The sequence below is a fragment of the Meriones unguiculatus genome, chromosome 5, assembly GCF_030254825.1.
Source record: "Meriones unguiculatus strain TT.TT164.6M chromosome 5, Bangor_MerUng_6.1, whole genome shotgun sequence".
NCBI classification, from domain to species: Eukaryota; Metazoa; Chordata; class Mammalia; order Rodentia; family Muridae; genus Meriones; species Meriones unguiculatus.
In genome coordinates this window covers 50,322,463-50,335,348 of record NC_083353.1, presented here as the reverse complement: position 1 = coordinate 50,335,348, position 12,886 = coordinate 50,322,463, and the positions used below count along the sequence as shown (strand labels likewise).

Here is a 12,886-nt window from a genome sequence, read left to right as displayed (position 1 = left end):
TAAAAACAATAACAGTAACAAAGACAAGAACAACTGTGGTACCTACTTTTTAAACATTTGCATATTTTTTAAACCTGTTTTTGTAATATTAAAACAAAACATCCTCCTTAGGAGTGAATTTATAGAGCATAACCATGATTTCAAAAGTCAGAACTAGATGTAAATTTCAGAATTTATCAGTGCACACAATTTAAACTTTAAAACTAGAAGTGGCTCCATCTCTCTGGCCCATGTCCAAGAGCCAACACTGAATGAAGCTCCTGGGAGAAGAGATGAGAGGAGGATGGTGGCAGGGTGAACTGCTGCTCAGCTCAGCAGCTGGTAGAGGCTGGTCTTAGGCTGATTCGGAGGGTGTGAGCATTCCCATCCACCCAGTTCTCTGCAAGTCATCCAAGCCTAGCTCCTGGTAGGGGAGAGGGAAGGAGGCATGTAGTGTCCCCGATTTTCCTGCTCACTGAGCTACGGCCCTGTGTTCTGTCCCTGCCAGACTGGGGGCCTTTTTTCTTTGTTAGGGTTAGAGAGAGGTGGGTGCAGGAGGCCATTCTGAATTATGAGACTTGGCAACTTTATTTTTCCCTTCTGACTCTGTTTTATACTCATTTTCTAGGGCTTGTCTCCTAAATTATTTTCTGCTGTCAAATTACACAAATCTGTTTGAGCTCCTTTATGAACATTTGAAATGACCTTAGAAGTACTTTTTTCTGCCTGTTTGGCTGCTCTAATTTTTAAAGTAACTCTTTGGCTTGTGAGATTCCTTTTTGTTTACCTTTACTCCTTGTGTCTTGAAGGACTGCTTGAGACCCTGTAAGAATAAGTCATGCTTGCTCAATTTTTGTCCAATAATTCGTCATTTTGACTTACCTCAATGGATCAAACTCACAGATGGGCAGTCCCATGGAGATCTCAATGCATAACCTTCAATCACTTCCCATGTGGAAGCACCAGATCCTATGTAGGAGTGTGGGTACACAAAGAAGGACATTCAATTTGATTCCCGTGCCTCAACCCCCTGTTGGGCGCCAAGTATGTCCCGTCCAGTAGTAGTTCAATGCGATCCTAAGGAGGGGTGAAAAGAATGTGGTGGGAAAGAGACACAAAGAGGGAGAGCAAGTCTATAATCTGATCCAACTCTCACATATTTGAAAAATTTCACACAACTTTATAGGGAGAAGGCAGGAAGGGAAAATGTGTTAGCAAAATAGTTCACAAAACATAACTGGGTGATTAATGATGATGCAGAATACGACAAGAATGTTTACTAAAAGAGATACTACAAGAATGTCAGCTAAGATGTCTCAAATTTTCTAGCCTGACAAACAGAAATAAAGAGTGCAATGGAAAGAAGAAAACCTTCTGCAGACCTAGTGCATGCTGGGTGACTCTGGCACTGAGGGTGCACTACATCCAGGGAGGAGAAAAAGTTTCCTCCTCTACAACATGGACTCAGCCTACCAAACTCCTAATGCTGAGAAAATGTGTGCAGAGCATGGTTTATGTCAGGGCTGAGCAGTACCTGTCCACCCTGTGTTTATGAATCCATGGGCTTGATTTTGCCACCATCATACAGCTCACCTTTACCATGGGATCAGCACATTCGTTTATGCTCTTCACCCACTGTGAAGAAGTAAGATTAATCCTTTCCTGTGCACATTTCCTTTTGTTTAATTTGGAATTTTTTTTCTGAGTCAGCGTTTCTCTGTGTAGCCCTAGTTGTCCTGGAACCTGATTTGAAGTCTAGGCTGACCTTGAACTCAGAGAATCTCCTGTTTCTGCCATCTGAGTGCTATAATTAAATGCATGCGCCTCCACCACCCATCTTATATTGGATTTTAAAATAATATTTTATTCTTATAATTATTTTTTGCTTTGTGACTGTTGTGTGCTAGTCTGGACTCATCCTGTAGCTCAGGCTGGCCTTGAACTCACTATCCTCCTGTTTTTATTTCATGGTTATAGACTTGAGCCACCAGGGAAACGTCTGCTCATGGGTTTATACAACTTACAGTTGTGTGGTTTATTTCTTCTCCTCCATGTCCTTGGTGTGTGAAATGTTCTCTCATGTTACTTAGTTAAATTCCATTCTTTTTGATAATTTACAGCCTGTCTGAGGCTCTAGGTCTCACTCAGAGTGTAGACAGAACATGGAACAGATCTTCTCTGATCTTTCTTTTTCCACTAACCAGTTTTCAGTTATTTCTTCAGATTATATGTAAGTGTCAACACTGAAATTACTTGATTCTGGGTGTGAGTGGGGTTCATGCTTGTGACATATCCTCACACTGAGTGACAGATAACAGTTTTACTGTGGGAAGTAAGTCTCTAAGTGTGTGTTCTGCACTGTAAAGTATGCCTATGAGTGGGTTCAGCTGTGTGAAGTCTTCCTGTGAGTGTGCTCAGCTGTGTTACTTGTGTGACTGAGTCCGTGTTCTCTCAAATGAAGTGTGCTCTGGGCAGGTATCTGATTAGTCTCAATTAAGCAGGCATGCTGCAAGCCCTCAGGTCCCTGGAGTATATCAATAGTGCAGCTGAGTAACTATCTGTGACTAGTTTCCTACTTAAATTTGGATTTTTTGAGCCCAGATAAAGCACTTTGTCTATGGTCTCTATTCCTTTGACACATCTAAGCTCTGTCTTTCATAAGTAACTCATCAAGATTGTGCAGTGTGTCTGACTGGCATGGCAGACATTCGAGGTGTTCTTCATGTTCTGACTAGCATTCCTTAACAAGGGGAGGCCATGACCTGATCCCACATCCTGACACTTCTAGACAGTGGCTGTTTCTACTTTGACTGTTTTAAATCAGGCCATAGGACCACCATTATGCAAATGACAGGATGCTTCTCTGCATATCATTTTGGCTCTGTGTATGTGTGTGTGTGTGTGTTCTGCATCCTGTGATAATTTATTCTCAAAACAGTGTTTCCTTGTATATTTTTCCAAATATAAACAACTGAGGCAATGATTTATTGAAAATGTCATATTTAAAGTAATGGGCTGTGCCAGAGAGATGGCTCAGCACATATGCAAACTGTTTTCTAAAAGACTCAAGTTCAATTACCAACACTCTCCCTTGGGAGGCACACAACTGCCTATAAGTCTAGCTCTAAGAGTAATTGACATTTCTGGCCTCCAGGATGACCTGCACTCAAGTACACACACACACACACACACACACACACACACACACACACACACACAAACACACACACAGACACAAACACAGACACAAACACATACACACACAGTTAAAAGTTAAATCATTTTTTAAAAAAATTAAAAGTAATCTGGGCATGAGGGCACATGCCTTTGATCCCGGCACTCAGGGAGGCAGAAGCAGGTAGATCTCTGTGAGTATGAGGTCAGCCTGATCTACAAAGCAAGCCCAGGATAGCCAGGGCTACATGGAGAAACCCTGCCACAAATTCCAAAATAAATAAATAAATAAATAAAAAGTAATGTGCTAAAAAAGACAGATGAGAGCCATTTCACAGACCTCCTTTGAAAACCCATTGAGAAAGATAAACTTCATGTGATATCTGAGTGGGAATGCAGTTTAATATTGTTTTATATACTTGCCATCCACACACAGAGTAAACAGATGGAATGTTAAAAGGATGTTTTCACATATCAGTTTAAGCCACAGAATGTTCCTACTATGTCATGATATGATGGCAACATATTAGATTGTATTAAGGAGTGTACAATTTTACCCATCATTGATTAATCAGATATTTAATTTCCTGTCCCACAGTGACCTTAAAAATTTAGTTATACGCTTTTCAGTGCAAATAAACACAAGAGGACTGACTGTGGCATAGCCATGGGACACAAGAATCTGGATATAGTAAAACAGAGAGCCATCTTTGAACTTCATTCTTGTGTGGAAGATAACACTGTCCAAAATGTAGAGAACCACAAAGAAGCTCATGAGCAGCAGGATGGTCCGGGTGGCCCTTCGCTCTGGGGATGCTTTTGGAGAAAGTTTGGTGCTGTGAAGATGCCGGGCCTGCTTCATGTGTCTGTATAAAAGAGTCACCATGTACCCGCTGGAGAACACCATGAGACTGATAAGAAAGGCTTCCCTGAAGACCACCAGTGTGGAAAATGTGTTTTGTCTGGAGTAACTCAGTGGGAGAAGTGAGCAAGACTGAGTAACATACATAAAATTATCTGAGGTCGAATTGGGGATGGCACTTATTGATACCAGGAGGTAACTGCTAAAAGACATGTAGAGAACACAAAGAAAAAGGGTGCAGGAGATGTCAGGGGCAAATTTATGTTTAAACTTGTCTAAGCAGCAGCTTCTAGGGCTGAGGATGATGGTCCAGAGGACATTCAGCAGACAGGCAGCACAAAGGGAGAGGCCCCTCAAGAACCTGTGCAGATAGATAAGGGATTGGCATGTGGTGGGGTCCCACCTCCCCTGAGACATAAACATGTCTGCAGCTATGAGTCCCATAGTTAGCAGCATCAGTAGTTGGGTCAGGGTCAAGAATCCAATGGCGAGATCAATGAGCTTAGGCCTGTGCGCACCAATGAGCATACAGAGATGGAAGACGAAAAGGATGCTGTTGGCTGAGATCCCAACACTCATTTCAGAGAACAAGGTGATTTTAATGTTTGTGTTAGTGTGGAGTATGCTGGCTTTATTCATTGTATGTGTGTTTATTTGAAGTACCAAAAATCTGAGGAGAAAAGAGAAAACTCTTCATTACAAATACTGGTAATGAAGCATTACCCCCCAACACTGAGATGGCAACAAGATGTCAATTCATCCCAATTCCACCTCATCCAAAAAGAACTCAGCTCCATCTCAGACTCCCTTGAGGCCATCCCCATAGTCCCCATTGTCCCCACTGTCCTGATGCTTCCCATGCAAAACTGAACTGTGCAGACCATTGTAGGCCTGTCTCAAAATACAAACTTTCTTGTACATTAAACATTTCCACAAGTTATAAAAAATTAACCTCTCCTGATCCACATGTTTCGTTTATTCAGGGGTAATAGCTGCATCTCACTTGATTGTCAGACCCACGTGCACAGGGTCATTTATCTCACTGCCCTCTTCATTGCTGGCCAAGTAGTCATTCACTCTCTTTTTCATTCAGTCATTAATCATTCATTCTCTATGTCTCTTTCTGTCTGTCTCTCTCCCCCTCCCTGCCCCTCTTACCTCTGCCTCCTCCTCCTCGTTTTCTCTCTCTCTCTCTCTCTCTCTCTTTCTCTCTCTCTCTCTCTCGGTTTTTCAAGTTAGGGTTTCTCTATGTAGTCCTGGCTGTCCTGGAAATCACTCTGTAGACAACACTGACCTAGAACTCAGAGATCCTCCTGCCTTTGCCTCCTGAGTGCTGGGATTGAAAAGATGCACCACCACTGCCCGGCCAGGACAAATGTTCTTAATTAATCTCCAGAACAAATAATTACCAGTTTGGACTCTGAATCAAATCCTGCCGACTATCTGCCATTTCTTTAGAGTGTGACCATAAGCACTCAGAAGATGAGCTCCAGTCAGCAACTCTGGAACATATGCACAGTCAAGAAGCCCCTAGGTGTGAGGATTCTACCTACACACCAAGCATGGAACTGTTTCAGGCACAAAGTGATCTCTGTACATGTCAGCTGCTGGTTTTCTCATGCAGTGTCCTGGGAGACAGAATGCAGCTCTGTGAATGACAGATCAGCTCCTTCCCTGCATGAAGCAGAAAAGAAAAAAATGACCAAAAGGATAGAATGATGGAGACAAGTTCTGTTTCTAGAGAAATCCTGGTTTTTCTCTGAACTCTCTTAAGTGACTCTGCCTCCAACCTAGATGTTAATCTCCAGCCATGATGCCTCTGTGAAGAGAGCCTGAGCATCCAATATCGGGATAAGTTCAGGGTGAGCATACTCCTTATTTTTCCCTCTTTTGACAAGTAAAATTAGGGTGCTAAACAAAACTACAATTATAATAAGCTCAGGGCCATCTCATTCTAAGTTCATAATTAAATGAAAGTGTCCACCCAGTCTTGAGGGATGGACTCCACAGGAGTCTTAAGATTCCTTACCTTCAAGGTGTAGGGGACTTCTCCAGACTTCAGGAATGTAGGAAATTCAGTGTGTGTTTTATATAGAGATCATCATTTCCTCTAATGAATTTTGAATACACATGAAGTATATAATGTTGTAAAAAGTTTCCCAGATACACAGTAAAGAATTATCAACTGAAAATCAAGGGTGTGAGATGAAATAACTTCATAATTTTTCTCACCATATTGCACTGTAATACAGTATACTGACAAGAAGCAAAAATGTTTTAAATGTTCTAAGTATTTGTTCTTATATCCACAGATGAGTGTAACCCTCACCTCTCAACATGAAAACTTCTCTTTGAGCAGAATGAGATCAGTACAGAAAACCACAACTGATCAAGATGTAGAGTTGTGGATCCCAGTCTCGGTGGACCCATCTACCAAAGAACTGCAAGCAAGGCTCAGAGAACATTGCTTCTGAAGATGGCATGGAGAGATTGAAAGCAGGGGATTAGGGAATTCACTGTGAGATTGTGTCTCCCAGTAGTGTTAAGGAGCTACAGCAATAACCTTATGCACATGACTGCTTAAACCTGAGCTAAACAAGGACAACAACACTTAGACATGCCAAGGTACAGGAAAACCACTGCTCAGCCCTTCTCAAAGAACTACAGGAGACTATGGAATGCCAAGAGCCGGAGCAACAGTCCTCTCCAGGGAAGAGCACACAAACTGGTAGTCCAAAACCAAATTATCAGCCCTGAAAACAAGCAAACAAGTCACATTATACAGACTGAGCAGGTTGCAGTGATGCCTCTGAGACTATATATGTATATAATAACAATTAAAGAAAAAGAGGCCATGAGGATGAGGGACAGCATGGGAAGGATATTTGGATGGGTTTTGAGGGAGGAATGGGAAAGGACATATTACATCATTATATTATAAGCTTAAAAATTCAAAGAAGTATTTATAAAATGAGGGAAGAGGGAAAATGTTAAAATTCATAAATACTTGATAAGAATGAATAATTCAGAGCTGAAAATAAATACTTGATAAAAACAATTAATAATTTGAGTTTCCTCACATAAAAATTCTATAATAGCGACACAAAAAGCTAGTTCTTCAAAAGATTAGTGGCCACCAGGCCCAGAGAGTCATGATAGAGCTCTTCAGACTTTTCTTCCTGTGAACCTATGGAGTTCCTCATAATGCCCTTGCTCCTTCCCGAAGACAGTCTCAATGAAGAGCAGTCAGTGGAGAAGGAAGAACCAGGAACGAGAAGGAAGAAGAGCAGAGGAAATTCAGTTTCATCAACAGGTGACATAGACTAAGAGTTTATGGCACACAGCCAATATGGTTGAGTCTGTGCCATGATGACCCCAGAAAAATAAACAGTAATCAAGCCTTTAGGACAAAGAGCTGTGGTGCTCACAGTCGCTCAACCTGAACATCAGCTTTTGACCTGTGTGCACCCATAATGGTAGCCATGGGTTTGATAGACACATTTCATAGAGGATAAAGTAGACATTTGTAAAGTTTTAAAAGTTTAAAAAATCTGAAATGTATGCATTCACTAGCAGCTACCAACAATATAATCCCAATCTATGTTTATAACCACCATTTTCATGAAATGCAAGTCTTCTATGTTCACATGAATACAAAGGAACACATAAATACATACACACACAAACATGAGAGAGAGGGGAGAAGAGAAAGAGGAGGGAAAAGGAGAGGGAGAAGGAGAGGGGGAGGAATTGATTCTTATAAAGATATCACATTGTCAAACCAGGGAGAGGGTTGTCAACCTCTGTAGAGTTGGGTGCAGGCAGTGCTATTTTTAGGTTGACTTCATTAACTACATCGCTGCAAAACGTAAATCACTTAGGGAAGCCAGGCCTTCTCAGGAGCCAGGAATCTTTAGCCATATTCATGGCATTATGGCTTCAGGAGATCATTGTTTTGAAATCACTGCAAAACCTTGTTAGTGTGGAGGAGAAAGTTCACAGTTGCTTCCTCTCTGCAGAAAAAGCTGAGGAGAGTGACACAATGTCATGTGTCACTGTGAACACCAGCTTGTGTGGAGTGAGACAACAGCCTTGAGCCACCTGCCAGCTCCAGGCTTTGTAGCCCCCTCAACTGTGCCTATGTGAAGGTTTGTAGAAAATTCTGGGCTAATGCATCATTTGTATACAAAACATTACAGTGACTAAAAACCCTTCATAGAAAAACTGCTGTCTTCCTAGATGGTAGTCCTCACATGAATGCCTACTAGCCCAGCACAGGAGATCAGAGAACATGATAGCCACTTCCTGCCATCAGAAACATTAGATAAGAGAAAACCTTTTGCTCAACAGTTCAGCCTTCAACAGCCGCCTGTGTCCTTGAGATACAATTGTGCTGTGCCCTAAAATTACCTTTTTTAGCATTGTCTATCAGCTTTCCTGCAGAGGTAATAGGGGTTCTGCACTCAGAGAATGGACCTGTATTTGTGATATAGGTTCCCTGTGAACCTTGGGGATGAGGACGGAAAGGCTTAGAGGGTAGAACGGGAGAACAAAATATATCTGAAGCAAAGACATCCATAAGAATCTTGAACATTACCTGTTAAAGCAACTATGAAGGCTTCAGCTGCTCAGACCAACAAGGTTAGAGCCCCCTGCTCTGCATGGAGTCAGGAGTCCAGGACTGTAGACACTGTGTCATCCCTCAGTTACCCGAATCATGGACAGCTTGAGATCCATAACATCATCAAACGGGCCTCAAACAAGTGACCAGTTTTTAGAACAGCAGTGGCCTGAGATTGTGACCTGGAGGGAAATAGAGAGTGGAAAGGGGAAAGGAACCCCCTCTGCAGAAACCACTGCATGCTGGGTGCTTGTGGCCCTGTGGGTGCACTGTAGCTGGGGAGGAGAAAGGCAAGAAGTGATGTCTGTGTCCTCCTCTACATCTTGGATACAGCCTGCCCATTCCTGGAAGCTGAGAGGCTGTGTAAAGAGCATGTTTATGTCTGGGCTGAGCAGAACCTGTCCACCCTCATGCTTTTGAAGCTGTGTGTTCGTGTTTGTCACCGTCACAGAGCTCACCTGTACAGTGTCACATCACTCTCCTCCCATTCTCAGCCTCCTCATGCAGTGCACAGAGGGGTTTGGAAGTTGGGACTAGCTCTGTTTCATCAATGCGGGCTGTGTTTAGAAAGGAGTTACACTGGGCAGTATTCTCTAAAAATTCTACTTGGAAAGCTCATAAAACAGTGGGGAAGAAGCCAACAGGGACCCAGAAAAGGAAAACTGTCACTAGAAGGTATCAGAGCTGTGTCCAGAGAGGCCATGAAATAAAGGAGCTGTGGGGATGTGATAGGGAAAACCAAGAAAAACACCTGGGCTAAGGAATGGCTGAAACCCTTTTTATTGTCCTCAGAGCTCACCCTTGCAGCTAGACTGTTGTAGTACAGCAAAATGAAGTAATGAGGTCCCAGAGAAGCCTCTGCACTGACCTGACAGTTTTCTCACAGATGCCTGCTCTTACTACATGGAGCCAATTGTCCTACAGGAGAAACTTTTCCTGACAGAACCTGTGATCTGATGGACTCTGTGAGGGAGCAAGGGATAACTACCTTCTTGCCCAGCAGCTTTGATGCTCTCTTTGAAACAGAAAAGGAGATAGGCTTCTGTTCATCTGTTCCTAACCCCATGTAAACACACAGTTTGTGAAACTGTGAGAGCTAAGAACAGAGACAAGGCCTTGAGAGAGAAACAAAAGCTAGATGTTTCCATTATCTGAGTACTTTGCAATTGTCTCTCCCAGGCTCTAGAGCCATAAATTCCTGTCCTTATTTCCCAGAAATAAGAAACCACTACCAGGATTAACATACACTTGACATCTTGCCACTGATACCTGGCAACCTTGTCCTTTACCTGAGACATCCCAGTGGGCAGAACTCAGGCTAAAGGCAGCCTCTGAGTTCTAGGATCTATAAATGAACTGGGAGTGAACCACAGCACAGTATGGGGCTGTCCTCTGTGGGGCTTTGAACCTACACCTTCATTTCCTTGTAAAGATTCAAACCTCTTAATTATTCAGACCACAGAAGTCAGATACAGTGTTGAGGACATTACATTAAGCTGTGGGTTTAAGCTTTCCTGGATGACATGAGGAGAGCTGAAGGAAAGAATAAATCAGGAAATAGATTGTGTGACTGAAGTGCTAACACAGAAAGTCTTTAGAACAACATGGGTGCAAACCAAAAGTGTATTGGTATTCTGGAAGCATGAAAAACTAATGAATTTTAGGAATTACAGAAAATTAATATCCTAAGGAAAAACCATGCTGGTTACTAGTGCAGAACAAAGTTGCCTGTGCAGTGAGGCTGTCAGAGTTCAGCATCTTCTCTGCAGATGCTGAAAACCTCCGGTAGCCCAGGGCTCCTCCTCCCACAGTCTGCCTGGAAACAGACCACCTTTTGATTCAGTACTTGGGTGCAGAGCACTTACCAAGATGGATGTGGCAGAGGAGGACTCTGTGCCTGAGCAGATCCGGCACAGCAGAAGCAAAGAGGTTTTAATGCCTGTCAGAAGTTTGTTATTTCTGTGTCTGTGCAAGGTGACAATTTCCTGCTGGGGAGCATGAAGAACTGGCGTCCCAGTGGGGTGTCCTGTCTGCCTGTTGATCTTACTCCCTGTGTCCTGATAACAGCCATCTGGGGAGGGCTGAGCATGGACTTTATCTGAGTTATCTTGCAACACCTGCGGGAGGGATCAAAAAGTTTGCACCAAACAGGCAATTCTAGCTTTGCTCCCTTTGAACCTCTGATGTAATCAGTCCCAAACCATTTCATAACTTTCACTGTGTCTGCTCTGAGGTGAGAAACTGCTGGCCCTCCCATGACTTTCCATGGCTCTGAGGTTCTCCCTAAAGTGTTAACAGGCAGCCTTTCCCTGGGTCAGTACTCACACAGAGTATATGGTTTCCCTGTAATACTGGTTTTGTGTGCCTCAATTTTCAGATGCTTAGCTTCAGGATTTGAACTGTCTGGCATTTACAAACAAATGTAAAGAGAAATAATATGGAAATGTCGAGGTAGAGACACACAGCTTGGCCTTTTGTGAGGCAGCCACAGGCAGATGAAAGTGGCCGAGGGTGGATTTAACCTAAAATCCTACTATTTCTTCACTTCCACTCTCTGATATATGTTTGGTTTTACGATGTGAACTCTGTGCCTTATTCCAGCTGCCATGCCTGCTGCTTGCTGCCATGTTTTCCCACCACAATGGTACCTTTAGCCAAATGAACTGGAACATTTCCAAGAGGTCAAGAAAGACCTGCCTAATGAATGGTTTCGTAGGAAGCCAGTGAAGTCCTGAATGAATGTGTGTTATTTGACACTGGCCTGGCTGTGTCAATGACCAATGGCTCAAACCCAATGTCAAGGGCAAAACCTTCCCTGGAGGACGCTCAGTAAGATGGCAAAGCCTTCCTCTTGTCCAAACAGGAATGTTCTCAGTGTGTGTAGAAAATATCCACCACAGTTTCCCCCTTCCCTGAAGATTACAACCTGAAGACTGCTTCCTCACAGAGGCAATCTGCCTGAGATTAACTAAACCTGCCTTATTTCCCAACTTCTGCAATAGCCTGTGTATCTGTTTGCTATTGCAGACCACTTCCCATTAAAAGTGAATACCATATACACACTGAGCTTCTGGGGTGCTGTATCCACAGCACAGAGATCACAAGCCAACCAATCCAAGCTTGTATGTGTGTGTGTGTATATGCCTGTCCTTCATTTCCTCACCATCCTTAGTCTGCTGGGAACCAAGCTGTGCAAGGATGTGGCTGAAGACAAGGCTCAACATTATCAGATGAGGCTTCACTACATGACAACATTAATGCATATACCAGCAAGTTGAGGGATGAAAGCAAGGACAGGAATGAAGGAAGAATCTGGTCACTCTCTGGCAGGTTAGAAATGTGAAGGCTCCATCTAATAAGCAGTAGTCAGAGATCACAGGTCCAAAGGTCAGTAAGGGTGGGGCCCCCAACCTAAACAACTGTTTGTAAAATCCAGAACTGAACCTGATGCTAAGTTACCAACCCATGTAATTTCTACCCCCAACCCCCAACCAGGAGACAGAGACCATAGCAGGAAGAGTTTAGTTCATGCCCAAGCTTTGGGAAACAGGATAAAGAATGTCTGTCTCAAAAAACTTTCCCTAAGGAGAAGGTTTCAGCAGGTTTATGGAGTAATAGACAGACTATTTCAGCATATGCCATCATGCCTGTTCTCATCCTTTCCTTCAAAATCAGCTTTGAATCTCCCATCATGTGTCCTTGTTAGCACACCGACTCTAAGGATGGGGAGCATAAGTACCACAACTCCTTCTCCATAGAATACAAAAGAACCTCTTGAAAAGATAAATGCAGACTAGACAATATGGAGGACAACCGTGGTAGCAGGGTTTCAGGCTCAATAAAGGGGGTGTATTTCGAGATGCTAAAGATGTCTACTTTTAGTAGGTTTATCTACTATTATATGCCTATATGAGTAAGTATATACCATGTGTATCTTTCTGCTTCTGGGAGAGCTCACTCAGGATGTTCTTTTCCAGATCCCACCATTTTATTTGCAAATTTCATGATTTCCTTGATTTTTGTTCCTGGGTAATATTCCATTGTGTAGATGTACTAGAATTTGTGCATCCATTCCTCCACTGAGGGGTATCTGGGCTGTTTCCAGCTTTTGGCTATTACAAATAAGGCTGCTACAAACATGGTTGAGCAAATGTCCTTATTGATAAAAAGATGTCTCTTTTTACATATGTATTATTGTTTTCTTTCTGTGATTCTGCTAAAGTTGCTCAATGACATGAGTTTGAGTCACA

The 12,886-nt window shown here is 42.8% G+C and overlaps 1 protein-coding gene across 1 annotated transcript; it reads right to left on the bottom strand.

Annotated features, from left to right (window-relative positions):
• Window positions 1-3,724: 3,724 nt before the first annotated feature.
• On the bottom strand, window positions 3,725-4,654 carry LOC132654068 (vomeronasal type-1 receptor 44-like). Its single transcript, XM_060383344.1, has one exon. The coding sequence runs from the start codon at window positions 4,652-4,654 to the stop codon at window positions 3,725-3,727; it is 930 nt and encodes a 309-aa protein (XP_060239327.1).
• Between the last annotated feature and the right edge of the window lie 8,232 nt (window positions 4,655-12,886).